Source organism: Ptychodera flava, chromosome 11, assembly GCF_041260155.1.
Source record: "Ptychodera flava strain L36383 chromosome 11, AS_Pfla_20210202, whole genome shotgun sequence".
Classification (NCBI taxonomy): Eukaryota; Metazoa; Hemichordata; class Enteropneusta; family Ptychoderidae; genus Ptychodera; species Ptychodera flava.
Window position 1 is genome coordinate 6,290,812 of NC_091938.1, and position 22,952 is coordinate 6,313,763.

At 38.4% G+C, this 22,952-nt stretch overlaps 1 protein-coding gene across 2 annotated transcripts in view; it reads right to left on the reverse strand.

The window, feature by feature from the left end:
* Nucleotides 1-582: 582 nt before the first annotated feature.
* The window catches only part of LOC139143383 (TNF receptor-associated factor 2-like), a 76,388-nt gene continuing 54,018 nt past the window's right edge, over nucleotides 583-22,952 (reverse strand). The window contains exons 1-8 of one of the 2 annotated variants that reach the window (XM_070713659.1): nucleotides 10,926-11,090; nucleotides 8,928-9,142; nucleotides 8,607-8,676; nucleotides 6,411-6,512; nucleotides 5,676-5,843; nucleotides 4,639-4,710; nucleotides 3,866-3,952; nucleotides 583-2,946 (exon numbers count right to left, since the gene is read on the reverse strand). In XM_070713659.1, coding sequence (XP_070569760.1) covers nucleotides 1,924-2,946; nucleotides 3,866-3,952; nucleotides 4,639-4,710; nucleotides 5,676-5,843; nucleotides 6,411-6,512; nucleotides 8,607-8,676; nucleotides 8,928-9,067 — 1,662 coding nt within the window. In that variant the 5' untranslated portion in view covers nucleotides 9,068-9,142; nucleotides 10,926-11,090 and the 3' untranslated portion in view covers nucleotides 583-1,923. Of the gene's footprint in view, nucleotides 2,947-3,865; nucleotides 3,953-4,638; nucleotides 4,711-5,675; nucleotides 5,844-6,410; nucleotides 6,513-8,606; nucleotides 8,677-8,927; nucleotides 9,143-10,925; nucleotides 11,091-22,952 lie in introns of those variants that run through there. The other variant, XM_070713658.1, reaches the window with a different exon arrangement.

The following is a 22,952-nucleotide window of genomic DNA, read 5'->3' on the forward strand; positions in this document are numbered from 1 at the left end:
TCATCTTCTTTCAAGTTATTGCTAATATGCGAAAGAAATCCTCTACTCTTCAGGATATAAACGTCTTCTAAACAGTCACAAAGTTAAAATCAAAGGGATCGGATTGTCGGAACTGTACTGTAAAGTCATATAGGCCCCATACGACCAATGTAAACATTGTTATCCGAGATACAGAGATACATTTGCCATTGCTTAAGGTTGGAAGATGTTTGCCATAATGAACGTTGTGAAATTTAAATGTTGCAGCCGTAATGCATCCAGCTTATGCATTCATTGTTTGTAGAAAGTCGCGCAGGCGCAGTTCCAACGACCCCTCCCTTTGAGGAAGGAGACTATCTGTTTCAACAAATATTATACTTATTCATTTATCCATTTTGTGTAGGAACACTGCTACACCAGTTCTCGAAGTTACTTTCAAGAGATATTCAAATGTCTGCTGGCTTTCTCTCCGTTGTTTTTCGAAGACTAGCAGGCAAACAGAACCCAATCTTTTTCCATAAACGTCCACACTTCTTCTCGTACCACCAGTTGTCAATGTCTTTTCTAAACAGAACCTCAATCAAATTCACAACGCGAAAAATATACTCGAGACCATACTAGCAAAACTGCTTTATTTGGGAATACAATTGTTGTAACAGCACGAAAGTGAGAGCACACGGGAATGGGTGAAGGACCGAAGGAGGCAATCTAAGAGAAAAAAAATGTTATCCGTCGGACATAAGAGCACCGTGATAGAAGTCAAAGCTTGGATTATTCATAACTTAATTTGGTCAACAGTAATTGTGGTTATCTATAACGTGGTTTACTTATTCTCACAGACTGCAAAATGACCCATAATTAGAATTTCTTTGTAAGCGGAGTTTCAATGAACAGAACAAATGTTGAAAACAAACAGGCATCATATTGCATTTATAGATTTCATGATGTCGTATTTAAGCAATAAAGCACACCCAGCGATGGTATACCACGAGATTTTGACCAGTTCACGACATATATGCACGAGCGATAGCGAGTGCATATATGAAGTGAAATGGTCAAAATCGAGTGGTATACCGACGGTCGCTGGGCATTTTATTGCTATTGTATCATACCAGTATATTGAAATTCTGGCATGGAATGTCATAAAGGACTTTTCCTCAAGCCGAGAGCCAGTGCGCATGCCAGCCGCGGTATATCGCCAATATACCATGGTTCATTTCGCGTCTCGACCAATCAGATTGCTGTATTTGCACCATCAATATACTGGTATGATATAATTACACATATTAGGGTAGTTCGTACCTCCAAATTAAATATTAAACTTTGCTCAATTTTTCCTTAGGAATCTTTAAACTGTTCCCTTTGGAAATCAAAAACAAAAATAAGGGTTCACCCTGCAAAATTTGGTACTAGAGAAACAAATTGTCAGATATATTTACCGACAGTTTAAATTCAAAATAACAGCCATCCCTTCAATACTCTATGGGGAAAATTAAGTTTTCACAAAAATAAGCCGGTGAAAACTTAAGTTACTCCACTAGCTACAAAATGAGCCCCAACAAGTGGTAGACAAAAATATACTTTTTAAAGTTTGAGAGTCTTAGTATGTGTCCCCGAGGCGCATTCTATCTTGTAAGCGAAAATACGTCCCAAGTCAGTACCAACAATACTACACGATATAAGGATAAACTCGACAATGTGTATCACGATTTCATGATCGTCAATGTTACAGGATGGTGCATTGGACAATTATGAAACCGCGAAGGTAATCGCGAAACATGGCGAGTATACTCAAGATTCCGCCAGAGAAAATCGATTCTGTTATCGGACACTTCTCATCAGAACCAGACACATCTCATACAGTCTCATATTTCCCCGTCAGATGTAAAGTAATGGTATACCGCTCTGTAAAACTAGAATACATCAAGATGTCACCGTGATTTTTTAAATCAAATCACTCACGTCAACTGAAATCTTGATAAATGCGGCGTCGTCCTTCACATACGAATTGCGTGGACTATCTAAGCGAGATAAAGGCAGAAACAAGGGGCAACCACTCGCAATATTCATGTCATTCACTGGTCGCTGAAACGAACTTGAATTTGGGTCAGGTCGGAATGCATCCACGACATGCTCTCCGCCACTTTGGTCGAGCCACTCGAACGTCACTTTCTGTCTGAAGGGCCACCTCAACAGGGCATCGTATGGACCCTTCATGATAACAAAGAAAAGAGAAACGTGGTTGCCTAGCCCCATCCCATCCCCGTTCAAATACACCCGGGCGCACATTTTGTATCCGTGTCGACTTGTGTGAAAGCAAGGCGAATAAATCGACGTGGCTCGACGGCTGACAGCGTCGTTTCGCTTTCGGTTAAAATTGGTGATTTTCCAAAGGAGGACGCCATCATAGGAAGCCATTTCCAGAGCTTGAATTCTGATATCCTGCTCCGCTAAAGCTACGTCTTTGGCTGCGATGATTTTGTCTTGTGCCTTTATTATTCTCTCTAATGCTTTAAGGTGAACACCATCTTCCCTTTGGTGCTCGAAAAAAGACTGGATTAATCCCGATAACTTCTCAACCTCGTCCCTGAGGACAGCTGTAACACCCTCGTTCACTGACACTTTGATGCCGAATGCTTCGAACGAGTGTTTAAGCTCGTCGATGGCTCTTTCGAGGACCTTGATATTTTCTCCATAATCTTGGCTATTCTTAAATTTCTCTTCCTGTCTCCTCTGTCTGACCCTTATATCTTCAGACCAATCTCGAACTTCCTTCAAATTAGATTGTAAGCTGCTGATTTTCTCAGCCTGACACTGAACCGATTTCTTCAGATCTGCTACTTCCGTGAGTGAGTTGTCTTTCTCAGTTCGCAGCACGGTCAAAAAGGGAATCAACGTTTCCATTAACATGACGAGATGTTGTCCGAGATGTCGCTTTTTGTGGTCGTCCATTTTCTCTTTTTCAACCTCGTAAGAATAATGGCAAAATGATATTATTATTAGTTATTATACTCTTTATCGACAGAGAACAACGCCTCTTCGAGTCTGTTTAAAGCAACTAAAGACGACCTCTACAATTTCAGTATATAATTTCAGGATACGTTTTGTACATTACCGACTGTGATACATCGTCGAAAACTCGGGCGCTTTCTAGCACAGAACAGAGCAAATGACACAAAAAAAATTTACTACCAGTATATTTAACCACATAGCTGATTGATTACGCCAAAGTCATTTCGATTTCTGCTTATTTCTACAAATGAAAAGTGGGGGAGACGTCTCGTACAACAAGCTGCCTCTTCCTACATAGCGATGTCATATTTGGTGGGAGAAAATTCGACTGAAAAACATCGACGAAAATATATAAGAAAGTACTCGCCATAAACACAATTACTTAGTTGTATCAAAAATGTTTGCTATGGCAACAAAATTATCTGAGGAAAGAACGCTACTGAAGGCGTCCCCAAGCGAGCGTCTATATCTGCAACGCGCTTTATACATAAGGTATAGCAATTAACACCTTTAAACAATAGCGCATGTGTCGCGTTTCCAGACCGGTGTTTGGAACGACGGTGTTTGTACCATTGACCCTAGAGAAAACTTTTTTCTCTGGGGTCTATGCTTGTAACAAATTTGAAAGAAATCGCCAGAGGTATCTCTGAGAATTTTGCATGAACAGACGGACAGACGCATGCACGCACTGACATGAGCGGACCAGGCAAAGCAAACTTGAAGATGGAAACTCTATCAGCTCTACTCAGCTGCTAAAAGCTTATTTTCATCAATATTGGCGGTAGTGACGTTTCATGCTAGGTTGCACCATTGCAGGCACCTCCATGATTGCACCCAATTTCCAAGCTGTGTCCGATGAAACACTACAACCTACCATTTCGATACAACCGACGCAACGAAAGTCACACGGCAGGGGCATTCGTGGGCAATCACCGTCTTCATCGTCAGTGTGTTTCTGTATCTATTGGTGAAGAACACAAACATAAAAATTTAACTATTTTGAACTGCTTTCGTCGTCTCAGTGACACTCAAACTCAATCTCCACACAGAGATTGTAGCGCGACGTAGATAATTCAAACCTAGTTGGGTAGTCGGAGTGGTTGACTGCGCGCCCCCACCACATAAGATGTGTAAAACTCTCAAGTCACAGTAAACACGACGTTCATTTAGAGTGGGTATATTAAAATACTTCAACAACTACTGTAGAGCTCGTCTCAGTACCATTAATTATTAGTATGGCCATTGGTCAGACTCCTTGGTACTACACGTTTGTAACTATCCTCGCCGTACTGCAATTTCTGTTCGGAGATTTGACTCAAACTTTCCTCGGCACATTCCATTGGTTAACTGTTGTTTAAGGCGGTTACCTGCACTTCGTTTTCTCGTTCTACACTTTAGTATAAGGTTAAACGTTTTGCTGTCAGAGATGTTCTAAGATTTCCTTATTAAGCTTGTGGAAAATTATGTTTGCCGACCTTTTTGATATTAATATATTTCATAAGGAAACTTTTGAAAAGTGCGAAAAATCCATCACAGTTGTACCTCTCCAAGTTTTCAAAACTTCACTGATGCTCCGAGTCTGATGATCGTTTATTGGAATATGCCAGATAGAAATACTCAAGAGTATGGCAAGTGTGTATATCTAACCTGTTCTCGGTTGAGTATCTCTCCACAAAAAGTGCAGCTCACTTGACACTTTGGACAGCTATCAAGATGTTCCTATGGAAAGAATGTTCAGAATTGATAGTGAACTTAAACCTTAAGCCTTCGCCTTTGAGGCAGGCGAACCGGAAGCTTATCCATACGATTTCTACTGGACTGAAGTGCATCGAAGGTTCATTCTCTGGGTGGGTGGGTATCCACTCAACTGCACATGTTGTAGATAGCAGTGATAAGCTTAGAAATATAGTTATCAAAATCGGCATGCCCATCTTATTTTTGATATACATCGTACTAATATACAACATAAATCTTGGTTTATGTAGCTCTCACCATTTCAAATGATGGGAAATTTCCGTCCTCAAAGAAGTTGGGGGGGGGGGACTGATTTTCACCGTAGCATTCATATTTCTTTTCGGCGTAGATTTCTGAAGATCCGTTTCTAAATAGCTTTCAGATTATATGAAGTCATATTAAACGAATTCCTGACCAAACATTGCAGATACACAATAACAAATAGTCTACAAAAACTGCTAAACAGCATTTTTCGACTTGCTTTAACAAAAAAGTGTGCCATTTCATCTCGAAATGTAGTATAATACTACATTTCGAGATGAATGGCACATTTTTCTTAATTTTGATACTACGTTTCAAAATGGCTTCTTGCACTGACAAGTTTATGAAAGTTTTAAAAAGTTGACAATAATACAATGACATTCCTTGCAACTGTAATTGTAAATACAAGTACGTTCGCGCAAGTCAAAGGAATTCGTTGACACCGTACAACCTTTGGCTAATCCTCTATCTTCATCACTGACATATCATGGAATAAATTTCAGGAATAAAAATCCCTCATCAGTGATAAACCAAAACCCAAGAGCTATTTTGATATTTCCCATCCTGTGTTACGTAATATTACCGTACACGAATGATGAGCTAAATGGGAGTTCTGCAGAATTTTTTCCTCTTTTCGACGGTCTGACGTCATAGCCATTGTCATGTGACTTCAAAACACGTGCACTCACTTGAAATTCCTTGTAAACCATCTCTGCATCACAGTGTGGGCAACGTACCATCCTCATGACGCATTCATCTCCAAGGTGACGAGTCAGGTTTCGTCGTTGAATATATTTATCACAACCATTTCTATGCAAACAGGCTATGACCGAATACTGACAACTGTCAAAGTGTTCCTACAATAATAGCAAGAGAAAAGCAGGAACGTGTTATTCTTTGTGAAAACAATAAACATTTCTGGACGAAGTGAAATTCACAGGCAATGGTTTAAGGATATGACTCTCCAACACAAGTCTACTTAGCGATGAGAAGACTTTGAAACTCTGACATTTTTACTAGACGAACGGAAAAAAACCCATACTAATTTGGTGGACATAGAGACATTCAGAAGCGCAAACCTTCGACCTTCTGTTTAAAAGAATTCCGCTCATAATATGCTACGGTTCACGGATAGGAATCTGTCACTTACGTCAGGGAAAATGTTACCCTGACAAAGCCTTCATTCATAAGATTTATTGACGATACAATGAAGCTCATCTCTCTCTCTCTCTCTCTCTCTCTCTCTCTCTCTCTCTCTCTCTCTGATTTTTTTCAAACTAAAATGTCAATTATATTAAATCTACATAACTGTGAATGTGTGAAGAGAACGGACAAAATGAAAGCAACCGGTCTGAAAAAACTCTTCAGAGACAGCGCCCTCAGACGATGGCTCTGCTATTCAAGGTATTTCTTGTATATGTTACCTCCTGATATAGTTTAAAAAGTCCCGTCCAGTCACAACCGTCGTTGATGCATCTCACAGTTTTTTCGTTTAACTCTCTTGATATTGCTCTATCCGGGAACATCTGTGAAAAACAAAAGACGACGAATGATTTTATTTTTCAAGCTAGAGCACTCGTGCGCACTGAAGGGGAAAGATAAGGCCGGAAGGTTACCATTAGCCCTATTTGACAGAATTCGATTTTGCTTGGGTACATACTCAGCTTAATTGTCACCAGGATTCGGGTAAATATCAATTTCAGTAGGCGTTATTTCTGACGATGTGCACCTTTTCTTTAAATGTTGTTCACCTCTTCATCCAACCATAGATGTCACTTCGTAAGCGGTATAATCCAACTTTATTCAATTCTCTTTGTCCTTTTGTATTACAATTCAAAATAATTTAAGATTTACCATGACAACGTCCAGAGGTCAAATAACATATGAAAATGAGGCTAAATTGCATCTTCTTGATGATTCATAGACATAGAATTATATTTTGGGACAGGTCGACCTATGACCCTCACATAAATGGAAAGGATTTCCCATGTTGCAATTTGCACTTTTTATGTTTAAGGCTCAAGTATTTTTTACGTAATTGTCATCAACTTGGTCTTTTTGTCTGTAAAATACTACTTTATATGCTGTTACCGAAATCTGATGTCCAACGTGTCAAAATAACCTACGTTAAGGTTAATTATTATTTTGACAAATGAATCTACGGTCCATACTGGAATTTATTTGTCATTATCTATTTAAAATTTCTGCAGAATGCATGCCAGTGGTATTTACAAGATTAAATAATGTATTTCGACAGCTTTCGAGTAGAAGAAGAAGAAGAAGAAGACGAAGAAATATACTAAAATGAAAATATTCATCAAAGTATCAGCTATTGTCTTTCAACGAATGGTTATTACTTTTATGTAACATGTTGTGATAAAATATACGCAATGGAGGAATTCTACTTGCACTTTCACAATTTCGACGACGTGATCGTCGGTATCGGTTGTCTATCCGTTCTCTTTAAATTTAGAATACCACAAAATACAAGACAGCAAACGAGTCAACAACTAAAAAGCTGTAATTTTTTGCTATCATTTAATTTTATTACTTTATTTGCAAAAACCCTTTAGTACGCGACGACGGTGAATGCCTTGCAGATTCATTTCAATTATTTAAATATTAAAAGCTTGCATAGGGGTCACTGATTGTATCATCAAACGACAAATTTTAATTTTTCAATATTGAATATTCGATGTAGACTAGTGAGACCTGAAAACTGATTAAGGTAGAATGCGCCTTGGGGACAGATATTCAGACTCTCAAACTATTACATTTCGTTTCTGATCTACAAATCAATGGAGTTACGTAAGTGTTCACTTGCTTGTCTAAGGACAAGTCGTAAATTTATTCTTTCCCCATAGAGTGAACACAGCGATGGCGGCCATTTTGAATTTAAAGTGTCGGAAAATATTTGGTAATTTGTTTCTCTAGTACGAAATTTTGCAAGGTGACCACTGTTTTTTAATCTTAATTTTGAAAGGGAATGCTGAGAAGTTTCCTTACAGGCAGTAGGAGCAAAAGTTTAAGTCTTTCGATATCAAGGCGCGTGCAACCTGAAAGAAAGAAATTTGCCTATATTTCGGAACCCGTTATTGGACTTCTACATTGAAAATGGCTGAAGTCTGCTCTGTTACGTCCACTCGTCCGACGTTAGGCAAATAATGGAATCGAATTCGGAAATCTCGGCAAGGGCAGGACGACGCCACGTAACATGTAGGCGGAAACACTGATGACGGCGCATATTTACTAGTTAGCATGACGTCACCATGTACATGTTCGCTATTGCTTTCCGTTTGGCTACAATATAGAACCATCAGAGCTATTCATGGATAACAATAACAAACATTGACATGGTGACGTCATGTGACATCGTCATGTACATAGTTCCTATTTTTTATGAATTGAAACTCCTCGGATTCTTGAACTTCCTTTAATGAGTAGCAAGTCCATATTCTATATTGCTTTGCGAGACATAATTATACGAGTGACCAGGGAATACAATATTGATAAAAAAACCGTGCTCGTTCTGAGTACATATCTACGGGCGATAACGTATTGAAGTGGCCGACAGAGACGTCCCGAACAAGGACTTGTAATTTGTTATGATTTCTGATTACCTGTTCAGCATTCATCAACGAATCAAGACAGCCTTCATTGATACATGCACTGCACTCATTGTCGTCGTCTCTGAAAGAGAAGGTGTCGATATTTTAAATTCGGTACAAAATGTATGTTTTTGGTCTGAAACTACATGTCGTCAGAAATAAAATTCGTTTTTGGAGCTTTTGATCCTGGAGACGTTTGAAGGACAAAGTGTCTTCGTGACATATATCGTGCATGTACTGAAAATGAAGCGAAGCTCGACAAAATCTCCTAGAGGGTTCCTTACATTTTACAATTGAATTACTTTGACATTGTCACTAAGACATGCAGATTACCTTATCAGTCCCTGAAAACATTCCTTGCAGTATCTGTGACCGCATGAAGTCTGAACCGCGTCCCGCAATATGAGCTGGCAATGCTGACATATATACTTCTCCTCTACAGTTTTCAGCAAATCCAGAGAAAATCCCGCCATTCCAGATGGTTTTTTCCTCAGCGATCGTTATCACACGGGAAATTTATGTTTGCTTCCTTGTTAATCAGGGGCTCACTGAAGGAGAAGCACTAAACAATTAGAATTTTTCATGTACAAAGAAAGAAAGAAAGGAAGAACAGAAACAGAAAGGACATAAGGAAAAATGAAATTAAAAATTCAAATAAATTGATGGAAAATAAACAACCTAATAGACAATGTTGTAAAATTTGCAATGTCTTATTGACTTTGAAAATAATCTTTGACTGTGAAGCGTACAATTTGTTGAAAAGTGTAGTTTGAGAATTGATGTTCTCCCGTGTTACGGGAGAACATCAATCATTACGGGCACAGAGGTAAAATGAAAGTTATTATCTGAATTCAACAACATAAACAGAAAGGAAAACGCACAGTGAAATCGATTGCTCATGTTCAGTTAATCACAAAAAGCTCCACCATTGAATCATTCGGTGTATTTCAAGTTTTTTGTTCGTTCTAATTACAGCCGTTTCTTGTTCTCCTGCAGGCTCCTAAGATATTATCGGATTACCTAAGCGTTCAAATGTGAACACAGCCTATGTTTATTTAATGTCCAATATTATTGTTGACAATTAAATGTGATTCCGAATTATAATTCATTTGTCAAGAATAACATTTCACATCGCTGGAACTAAATTGTATCTGGAAGGACAGTGTCATATACTTTCGCAGTTTCAACACACTTCCGATCAGTCACAATACTGAAGAATGTTCTCCTTGTCCTGTCAAAGCGTCTCTGAAGCGTATAGCCGGAAATACCAGTATTCGTCAAGAATCATTGTCAAGGGTAAATGAGGTACAAACAAGAATGACTTATGAGGTGTCGTCACTACCTTGTGTTTGCTCAGTACACCCAATGTGACACATTATAATATCTTTAGTAATCGCCCTCTGACGGACGGCTTCTATGTGACTTTGACCCTGACAATGATAAGCAAAGTGCGATGATGCGATACATACATTTAGTCTGCAATTATTCGTCATAAAGAATTGTCAGAGAGTCTCAGCTTTCTCTATCACCTTGTGTCTAAACTTATTAACACCATCATGTTAAATTTCAGCCAAAATGGCAGTGTCACAGATTACTTGTTCATATGTCGAACTACTTGGAGACAAGCGATTGTAGCCACGAGGAAGCAGAGTCGAGAACTCAGCCGTATTCGGGCGCTCTTGGCCACCCCAAACAAAAAAAGGTGCGCCCGAGTGCACAAAGTTCCCAAATTGGCCGAATTTTCCCGTTTTTCTTTCTCATGAAACTCAAATAAATAAATTCGCTTTGCAGATTCAGCTTAAATTCAGGCATGTAATTATCCTTTTCTCGACATAAAGCCGCCGAGCAGGTCAATTTTAGGATGTTATACGACGTAGTGTAAATAAACATCGCAAATTCCACAGAATGAGCTTCGAATTCCACAAAAGGAATCTTGAGGATTTACTGATTAAAAAATCATGATTGTGAACTGTAAGTTGACAAGATAACTCAACCTTTTAGGTTCGAAATGTTGCTGAATCAGCAACATTTATGTAGAACACTGGGAACGGTAAGCCGGACGCAAAGCATGATGAAATTAAAATGAAACTGCGTTCTTCATGGCACATGGAATTAAAATGAAACTGTTTTCTTCATGCCATGAACTGGTCAAGGGAGAAAACGGAAGGGAAGATTGCAAAATTGAAATGCAAAGATTGAATTCATGGACACAAATTTACCATACCAAACCGTTTCATCGACGCATGTGTTCTTTCATTTTGTCCAAAGTTTCTTGAATGCATGCTGTCAGAAACGGTGGTGGTTCAACGCACTGTACAGTTGCATTCCTACCTGAGTTTGAAAAGGCTGACCACAGCCGAGCCTGTGCGAACGATTCTACCAGCGAACTGTCTTATCGACGACACCCTAGCGTAGCTCGACGACTGCGAAGACTGGGTTTCCTCCGATGGCTTCAGGTAGCAGGCGGCACATCTATGGGCTAGTGTGATCTCAGTTGATCGATCGGGAATTACCCCACTGTGACTCACTTCTATAACTACATCCGCTGGGCGAAAACGAATTTCCCGCCTTCAACTGAGTAGGACGTTGCAGTGCAGGTTCGCATGCAATTCGCTGTACGACAGTCGTCAAAATGAACTGCAATCGTTAATTGAATTTTACTACCTTATTATGATGACACAATTGATATTTCCCCGCACCTGACTTCATTTTCCGCGAATTCAAGTCAAACGTGCCACCCTAGGCTAGTATCTGGAATTCAAAAAATTGTAACAGTTTCACTTTTGATTCCGAAAGGCTTTGAAAAACCCTTTTTTCGGGAAAAAGGGAAAAGACCGGCCATTGATGGTGATGAAGTCATACGCAATGAAGTGAAACGCCTGCCTTTGGGACAGCTCTTTGAGCTCTCAAATTTTTAGAAATCTTTTCTGATTTACCACTTTTGTGGACAAATTTTAAAGCCATTGTCGCAAGAAAAAATTTCATCGTCATAGTTTTTCGAAAATCGCAAAATATCATTTCCCCTTCCCCCATAGAGTTAACACAGGGGTAGCGGCCATCTTGAATTTCAAGCTTGGTAAAAGTTCGGTAATTTGTTTCTCCAGTGCCGAATTTGGCACAACGACTGCTGATTTTTATTTCTGATTTTGAAATCTTCACTGTAGAAAGTTTGAGCAAAAGTTTAATAAGTCTTTCATTTTCGAGGCGCATCCTACCTTAGAAGAAATCCTCGCAATCGCCAACATGACCGCGATAGTGACATTAACTTGATTGTAATGAGCTAAAAATACCGTTCTCAACTAAACAACTAGTTTCGCTATTATAAACATCTTTGATATCCAGAGACGGTCACAGACATCGAACACTTTGCCTTTACATTTTGTAGATTTAAAATTTTTCACCTTATCATCATAGCAGTGACAGTCATCGACTTTTGAAATAAGCAAGAATTAACCGTTTGACCTCATCAACTTCAAACTTGTATCGCATTTCCAACGGAGCGATCTGCTTTTAATTTACCTGATGACTTTTCAAAAGAACACTCATCTCAGCTCTGGAGAAAATACCTGTAACTTGATTGGCCACTCCGCGCTATTTTCTAACTTCCTGTCACGATCACTGTTTCTACAGAAAATAAGATCTATTTTTACATTCACACCAAATTCAAATAATTTATTTAGATAATGTATTACAATACTACAATGTAAATTTTATTTCATACGTATTCCCATATGACTGTACATATCATAGCTTTCGCGCAATGTGCTGTTTTACCTGTAAAACAAGTTTGTTAACGCCCTCACATGGTAAAATGAAAATATGTGTGTGAGTTGAAAATATTCATTATACGAGTTGGAATGATGGAAAACGCATTATTCTCACGTCCCCAGTGCGCTGGGAGTGTGAGAACACAGTGTGAGAACAATTTGTTCTCACACTCTGTATTGTTGCGCGACCGAACACCTCGTATGTGAAACGTATGTTGATTGGTCAATTCTGCTCAGCGCCCAGTTCTCTGTACGAATTATTTGACGAATAGAACATCGCGTAATGTACAACTGGCACTATAGCGGACAGACGACTGAACCGCAGAGTGAACAGGTTGTTCTAGATTTGAGTACGGTCAGCGCGGCGTCGGCAACAAATACTCGGAGGATGACCGCTTTTATGTTGTAACGGGAGAATTCAGGCTATTACAACCTATCGGCTGTTTACGCTCGTCGACATATTTTCTGGACAATAACTGACTTGACAGCGATACAGTTAGCGAAAGACTTCGATGAGCGAGCCATTTGCACACGAGGCTGTAGCAGACGACAGCTTTCACGCAATGTCATCAACAGATGGCCACCAGAGCTGTTTCGCAACATTTTCCTCAGATGACCTGGATAATTTTGTGGCTGACCAACAAAACAAAATTGCCATATCGGTAATATACATGTTAACGTGTTTGATATGCGCATCAATGAAAGGAACTTCATTTTTCTGTGCGGAATGATACAAATGAAACGAGCAATCGGGTGCTGGTCTTTGATAGAATATACCTACCACAATAAAATGCAATTTTCTAAAGATATTGGAGGGACGTGAGAAAAATAATCCCACACCCCAATGGGTTGGGATGGAATGTCTCACACTCGTTGGGGAATTCTGTCTCACACTTGCCTTCGGCTCGTGTGAGACAGAATTCCCCAACTCGTGTGAGACATTCCATCCCAACCCGTTGGGGTGTGGGATTCTATTATTCTCACATTCCTGGCTACTGGGGATGTGGGATCGACGGCGCGCGAAAAACCGATCCCACGCTCCTAGAAATCGTCCCACACTGTGCAGTATATATTACACGAGCTCTGGTTGGATAATAAACGGCCTTTCGCTCCACTTGCAAAATATTATCCAATTTCATGTTGAGTAGCACACTTACCGGAACTACAAAGTAAGGAGGTCACAATACTGTCACACAGGACAGCGTCGTTGTCACGATTTTTGATAACGGCGCTACGTTCTGGTGACAGACTTGCAAAAGACGGTCGAAGTTTTCAAATAACTGTAGTGAACAAAGGCCACTTGGAATATATCGCCAGTTCTGATGGGTATCTCGTCCGTAGCAGAAGTCGAGATATCGGCAGTGGAACTCGCCACGGAGTTCGTGATAGTGAAACGGAATACTATTAATACAAGATCACGAAGTAGGATAGACGCTGATATGATTAAAGCGAACATTCAGTGTTTCCAGTGTGAATTTAAGGCAATTTTGGTCATGTGAGGAAAAATCATACACACCAAGGACCTGGGATCAGATTTCTACACTCGCTTGGGATATTTTGTCTCACAAAATATCCCCAACTTGTGTGAGAAATCTGATCCCAGGTCCTTGGGGGTATAGGCCGGGGTAGAATGTTAGATCATGTTGATTTGAACCAGCAAAACAGAACGAAACAATATATTCCCAAGATGATTCCATATTTATTTTTATTGATAAGTATCAAATTAAACTTTTGGATCAAGATTCAGTTATTCAGGCGTTCGTTACGGGATGTATGGGCATTCAACTTTTGGTACCCTCTGTGTCGAAATACAACGTTCAGCTAAACAACCAGCTTGACTGATCAAGTTGCTTGCCAGAGGGCATTGAATTTGCCATGCAAACACAGAGCAGGGGGCTTGCTATACAGACCCTTTTTAATCATTTTAAACATGACGTGGCAGCAAACTTGGTACTGGACGACGGTACTCCGTCACTTATGACTGGAGACCTTGTGACAATTGCCCGATCAAGCATCAATGCTGGAGGTAAACTGCATAATTCTGGCAACATATGGGAATCCAATACGTTTTACCCAATAAAAATCGCCCGATATCAATGCAGCAGAGTACATGTGCGGATAGTTTAAAAAGGTTATCTAAGAGACCTATATCACAGGTCGATTAGGCATTTTATTTGTGATGATTTTTCCTATTATTATCATAAAAATAATTATGAATATTAATAAATTATTAATATGAATGTTACAGAACATTAAAACTTTTTTACACACAATGTCGTCTACTTTGTGTAAGTGCTCATTATATACACTGTGTAGTAACTCTCGCCGTAGACTGAACCTGGGCAATGGTAACTCTCGCCGTAGACTGAACCTGGGCAATGGTGTCACTTGTATATTTTGGCATAGATTGTGAAACTGTATTAGGGTTTCCAGAGGGTTGTTCACATAAGCACATTACAGTGTGTAAAATATGACTTAATTAATCATAATCATAATTTATTAATAATCATAATTATAAAAAAAAATGGAGTTTCCAGACGGCATTTACACAAAGTAGACGACATTGTGTGTAAAAAAGTTTTAATGTTCTGTAACATTCATATTAATAATTTATTAATATTCATATTTATTTTTTATGATAATAATAGGAAAAATCATCACAAATATAATGCCTAATCGACCTGTGCCTATATGAATATTTCCGATGATAAGAAAAAATATGATATTCTGCGAGTAGTGATGATTGAAATTACCTTCCGAAGGTTGCCGCGTATAGTTTGTGTTAAGCGTTTTGTATATTCTGTGCGAATGTAGTTAAAATGGATAATATGGACCTTGATAGTTTGTTACATCTAAGAATACAAGTCTTTTGGCCAGAAATTGTCACTTTTCCTATCATCTAAATCTCCACTGATCACTAATCATGTACATTTTTTATACCTGTGAACTTAAGCTAATTGCTTTTACTTTTAATTGAAAAAGAAAAGAATGACGACATTTCATACTATACATTTACTTGATTATGTAGGTTTCCATCATGAACGCCAATAGTTATCGGAAATCCGTTTTTCTATTTCGCATCATGATGAAATATGCAAGCCGACTAAACTAAAATTCGTTTTATCTGCCGACAACATTTCTGCATAACTCAGATTATGTAAAATCATTTGATTATAGAATCTTCATTCCCTTGTCATCCAAACAACTTCTCCTCTTCGTATAAGGTCGAGCTTCTCCTGTATACGTCTAGCGATACCATTGAGGGTCGGTTCGTGAAAATCACCGATCAAGTTCGATCTTGGAACGAAGAAATTCGGCAATAATGTGTACTTGATACACCCTATGAAGTATACAAGAATACGAGGCGCCAAATGTAAAAAAAAAATCATTTACACAATCACCCTTATTTCAGAGATAGAACAGCTGGGAAATGTATACAGAGAGGAATTTGTAATATATATATATATATATATATATATATATATTATATATATATATATATATAATATATATATATATATATATATATATATATATATATATATATATATATATATATATATATATATATATATATATATGTATGTATCTATCTATCTATCTATCTATCTATCTATCTATCTATCTATCTATCTATATATATATATATATATATATATATTCACACACACATATAAATTAGCCATATATATGTATGCATACATATGCATACACATAATCATACTCCCACGCATATAGTGTATTCATTCATACATGTAGAATACATACATACATACATACATACATACATACATACATACATACATACATACATACATACATACATACATACATACATACATACATATACACATACATACATACATACATACATACATACATACATACATACATACATACATACATACATACATACATACATACATACATACATACATACATACATACATACATACATACATACATACATACATACATACATACATACATACATACATACATACATACATGCATACATGCATACATACATACGTGTGTCTTTCGGACGAGTAAAAATTTGCTGCAGATTCCCTATTGAATATGGAACTCATCTTTGCAGCGACCACAAGTTATTCAATTTCTGGACGCCTGCCTGTCTTTGCCATAAAATTTTTAATGAGATTCCTCACCCTCAGGGGGATTTTTCGTCACAGCGTAGACCTCCGTTCCCATGATATCTGCTCTCTTCTTTCTCAGCCATTCCCCTCCAGTCCAACCACGAGTTGCTTGAAAATCGCTGAATAAGCCGACACTGATAGCCAACACAAGATCGATGCAATACCCCATTCCATCAGTTTCCACTGTCACAGCCGGACTGCACTCATCCTTCGATTTCGACTGTCCAACCACTGATACTCTGTATTCTGTATGTAGTGAGGGAAGATTATAAGACAACTTAGGTAAACTGCACAACTATTACCTCGTTCTGAGGACTGTAGCGCCCGATTATGATCTGAGAGGCTGTGCGTTTCCAGAAAAATTGTTTCTCGAGACCGTAGGCCGAGGGCTATAGCGGTGTACTTGTGCTAACACACGGCTACAAGGGGGTAACGAACGGGTGCTATAGCCAGAATAAAGACAAGGTTACACCCCAGGCTCTATGTTGTTTTATGATCGTTTTTAATTTTCTTTAATGTATATACACGGCAACAATCCATTGTGAGAAGTTTACTTGGCGACTTTTCCACAACCGCTGCGGTAACAGTAGTGCTAATTTCTTTAAAAAAGTGTATCACCCAATATCCTTAGTTGCACTTGAAACTCTATTGTCGAAGAGATGTTCGAGTTCCTAAACTCTTGGAATGGAAAATCTTACTGTTTTAGTCATAGGCTCGTCGCTCATCCCAAACGCTCATCACATTCTAGCCATCAGCCATTGTTTCAAAGCTGCAGATGCCACTAAGCGTATGTCACTATTTCCCTAGGGACATAGTCTGTAAGGTAGTATGCACCTCGAAAGTGAAAGACTTAAACTTTTGCTCAAACTTTCCTCAAACAATATTTCAACCATTCTCTTTCGAAATCAAGAATGGGGGGTCACCATGCAAATTTTGGAACTAGAGAAACAAATTCTTCGAGATTTACCGATATTTGAAATTCAAAATGGCCGCCATCCCTGTGTTAATTCTATGGAGAAAAAATAAAATCTTCGGTTTTCGAAAAACTAAGCCGGTGAAAAGTTTTCTTACGCCAAGAGTTTTAAAACGAACCCCCACAAGTGGTAGACCAGAAAGGAATTGAAAAAGTTTGAGAGTCCGAATATCTGTCCCCGAGGCGCGTTCTACCTTAAAAAATGTCATATGTTCTTTTTGGACTAAAACAGTACCAGAGTCTTACCTTCATTCTGACGTTGGAAAGCTTCGACAGCGCGTCTGACGACATTCCTTTCAAAACAATCTCTCATTTTCACCGATGACAGATACCCCGAAGACGTACAAACATCCTTCCATTTCGAGCGATCCCAGTTTTTAACGTTTATGTACAGATATCCCGGCGCTTGCCGCGGCTCCTCGTATTCGAACAATTTCTGCACGTCTTCCAAACACAACATCACGTCGATTTCATCGCTCTGACATATCTGTTGAGGTGAATGAATCATAAAACATAAAAAGAGATAAAACGAGATAAAACGAGACATTTTACAGTTGAGGGATAGCCAGGTGATTGATCTCACACAAATAATTTTGGTTCTCGTCTGAGAACAAATTGAAGGATGGTTAGATGGAAAGTCACTTGGGTTAAGGAGATACGCGCCTCGAAAGTGAGAGGCTTAAACTTCTGCTCAAACCTTCCTCAATGAAACTTTTAGCCATTCTGTTGCCAAATCAAGAATAACAATCAGGGGTTAATGTGCAAAATTTGGCACGAGAGAAACAAAGTACGTACCATTTACCGATTTTTGAAATTAAAAATGGCCGCCATTCCTGTGTTAATGGCGAAACGTAAAATTTTTGATTTTCCAAAAACTAAGATGGTGAAAATGTTTCTCACTCCAAGAGCTTCAAAATGAGCCCCTAAAGCGTTAGATCAGAGATGTATTGAATCGATAAATATGTGAGATATCTGTTCCCGAGGCGCATTCTAACTTTAATGGATAGACAAATAGACAAACTGATACGTACAAAGAGAAGCATAGATTTTCTACACAGGAAAAATCGGCCACGCAACGGCAACTTTGAACGTCAGACCATATAGTATGCTGACAAACCAGCCGCGTGTTGTGATACTCGACTCATTATTCTGTCTGACAAGGTGAAAAGCAACACAGAAAGCGACAGGTAGTCGAACAACTATAAAACGATTGGAACTAATTTGGGATAATTGGATGGTGAAGTAATGCCGATTTGATCTACAGATGTAATCTCATCTGCTTTTGTTGTTACATTACACACTTGTTTTTATGAGTGATTTGTAACATTGCAACATTCGGCTATACGGCACCTAAGGAAAACATGAAAAATTATTCCAAATTAGTTCCAATCGTGTTCAATGTAAAAGGGACATCCTACGTTTCTAAGTAACTGTGAATACGTATGGTTACGGTGACGGGCTATTCTTTGGGAGAAATTCATGTCGGGTTCACACAAACTACTATAATTTGTAGTGACGACGGGGAGGCGTAGGCCAAAGATACAATATATTGAATAATGGCCCATCTGCGTAAAAACGTGATACTTGGACATCGAACCTGGCATAAATATTGACTGAGTATAATTCTTACATGTACCAATTCGATCTTACGGTAAATTTCTGATGGCCTTGCCTTGTATATCGCAACCGCCCTTATGTTGTTTTATAGTTAGATCAGAGGTACTTTCTTTCTCAATAAAAGTAAGAATTATGATATCATCACTACACACCTTTAACTTTTCATAGTGACTCCTAGCATTCAATCCTTTCATCGATCTACTAAAATTGTCCTCTCTGGCTAAATTTAAGACCTCTTCGATTAGAGGTTCAATTATGGCTAGAGCTTCGCTGGTCTCATTTCTCGGTATTTTAACAGTGTTGTGAAATACCTTCCATATTTCTGTCTGCAAGTCGGATTTCTCTTTTCCGGTTAGCGGTCTCGCAGTGTCCTCTGTAGCGGACTTTGGAGATCGCCCTCTATCAGTAGCCACAATGGACACCTTTCTTCTATTTTGTATCGGCTCTTCAGAACACTTATCAGGCAATCCATCGAGATATTTTCTGTTAGATAATCTGTGAATAAGTGGAATGTTACGATCATTTTCAATTACAGCCAGACGTGAACGACATAATCTGCTGGAAGTGACGTCACGTTCTTGGTCAGCGGTACGCTGTGATCTGTCATGCTTTACTTTTAAACATATGGTTTCCATTACTTTTGGCACATCATCTTTCCCAGAAGATTGCGCTGGTCTACAAGTTTGACATTTCCCCTCCCGATGTTTCATCTCGTCGTCTTCTTCTTAGATCGTTTCTAGTCGGCGTTCCCAATCACCGACCGCTGCGCTAATCGTCCTGGACGTTAAGCGTTTCTTTCTGATGTCAGCCGCTGAGTAAAGGCTTTTCTCGGGGTTTCTAAATCGTTCTTTCCGATGGGTGGCCCTGTAAATTAATGGAATATTTAGAGTTCCTTCGAGTCTGTCTAAGGTGCGCTCTCTGCTTGACGCAACCAGAGTCCGTGCCTCCTCCTCCTCCTCCTCCCCCCTCCTCCATCTTGTGCCTGCAGCTTGCCGAGGTATATTGGCGTTATTTTTCCCGGATGGCGCTGACTGGCCAACCTTATCACACAATGTCGCTGATTTGATGCTGTATTTTATACGCTGGCCTCCATCAGGGTATCTAAGCCCCATCTTTGTATCCTCATCTGTTCGATCTCGTCCTGCACGTTGGCGTACCGACTTCATCATCCCTGGTGTTGCCATCATTCTCAACAGAAGGCCATACACCGATTAATACACATCGACCTAGTTTGCAATTTGTCGGTATCTGTCTTGCAAAATATAGTAATAAAAAAACATTTTATAATTGTGGCACAATGACGTGGTTCAAATTCAGAATTACTTCGGAAATTGTGGAGGAAGGTACACGTGTGTTTCATGTGATACTCGCAACAGTATGTGTAAACAAGGTCAAGTCAGTTTATAACCGTAATCTATGCTAAGCATATTATGCTGTTGAGTGAGAGGGACAATCATTATTAAGCATGAGTAGTACAAAGGCTAATACAACACGACATGCTGCACGAAGCGACATACAACTTAAATGAGAACGGGTTCATTAGTTGTTCACAAGGACGACTATTTCGGCGATTTAATAAAATCGACAAAGTAGTCACGTGTGACCACAGGCCACAAGCTGAGGTGCATTTTCGACCGTGGCCGGTGTTTTAAATAAGTATTTCATCATGTGTTTGATATCCGACAAAATCAGCTCTCACTGATGTGTACAACAGAGAGGTCCTGGTTTGTCGCAGCATTGACTGAAAAGTAAGGATGTACAATCGCATTCTACATTCATATTTTTAGGGTCAACTAATTTGCTATTGGCTATGGTCTTTTAACAATACATACTTATTTATTTATTTATTTATTTACCTTTGAAACGGTTTTAAAAAAGCAAAAACTGCAGAAAAAGCAGCGTACAAACAAGAAGATGCCAAAGAAAAAAAGTCCATCGTTAAACACAAATAAATATTGAGTCTTTAAGAACAATATTCCTTTAAGGAATATTGTTCTTAAAGACTCAATATTTATTTGTTATATAAGTTATATTCCAGAGAGTTTTTATGTATGTCTTGGACAATTTTGACACATTTTCTCCCAAGTTGAGGTTATCTCCCACAAGGTCTTAGTAAATAAAATGTTGAACCTAAAGTTCAAGCTCACAGAGTGGAACTTATTTATAACAGTAGTGTTACCAAATTCTGAAAGTACTTCATTTAAATGCAAGTAAAAAGAATTTCTCTTATCAGTGAAGTAATTACATGTAAAAAGAAATTGATATGTCTTCTATTTCATCACGACAAAGTTTACATTTTCCATTACCTTTATAATTTACCCAGTTGAGTTTATATCCCTCAAGGTCAAGAGAATTTGTTATTATTTTAAAAATAAAGAAACACCATGATGATCTTGAGGGTCATCCACATAATTTTCTGGTGTATTACCTTTTTAACCCAGGAATAGTGTTGCAAAGATTTCATATTTTCAATGGTTTGTTTAAACGAAACCAAACATATGGTTATTGATAGTTCTGAAACTAGTCGGCATCTTATATTCATTGGAGGGTCTGATTTATAGAGATGATCTAATCCGTTATCAATAAAAATATCATGTGTGCATACTTTGGCCAATTTCATATCAACTTAGCATTACTTTGATATGATTTATTAAGAGCACTGAAGACTACTTTGGTCCACCTATCACTGTCCATTTTTTGTAATCTCTACTAGTAGGTAATTTACACGTGATCTATCAAGCAAATTATGAATATCCATCCAGCCCAGATTACGTAAAACTGCAAGAGCTGGCAACATTTTTATTTTCCTTAAAATAAATTTCCAAATTGTTATTGTAAACTTCTCAATTTGCTAATGTCTTCCTTACTTTGTAACAACGATACAATGCTCCCATAGCTGATTGATGGCAAAACAATATTGGTCCATAGAACATCACCATATAGAAAACGGTTAAAACTATTATGATGATTAATGAGTGATTTACAGTTTGCAATCAGTTTCATTCCTTTTTTGTAAATCATATTAAATGCTCGTGATCTTTTAATGATCTTGTGATAGTCACGCCTAAATGACTATATGAATTGGTTTCTTTCAATATTAAATCACCTAATTTCCAAACTGTATCTTTTGTATGCAATTTCCTTTCAAAATACATAATTTGTAAATACTTGTATCGTAAAGGGTATAACACACGTTTCTCCATAAAATTATTTCTTGTCGGTCTTTACAGTTACCAAACTTACTACTATAGCACTTGTTGTCTACATTATGAATTTTTCAGCAAACTGAGGCTGTTACCATTGTAGATCATCGAAATGTACAAGCAAAAATTAGCGTACGTTAATTAGCCTGTACTGCGGTCAACCAGCGGAGGCCATTGCATCGTTTTGAAAAAGTAACTTTATATCTGTAAAAAATTCACCATATTAGCATATTCACTACATTTTGTTATGCAAGGAATTGCTATCAGTTGTTGAAATATGGCCCTTAATCATGGCACCAGTGTCTGCGGACATTTCAGAGCCTGGTAGTTTCAAAGATCATTGGTCCATCCATTGACCAATCTACTGTCCAATTGATGCATTTAGATGTATCTAAACTAAATGATCCGCAGATCCCCGGCGCTTGACTGCGTTGACTTCCTCTAATCGACATTTTGAATACTTAATGAATGTATGCATTGAAATCAGATTATTGTCAAAGGTACTGTGAGCCGCCTATACGAACAGACACTAGCTGCATTTTAATCAACATGAACAATGAACAGTTTACCTCGGTGGACTTTGTGTCATAGAAAAGGTCACTTTAAAAAGTCTAGATATGCGCCAATAGTCAGCCCACGTA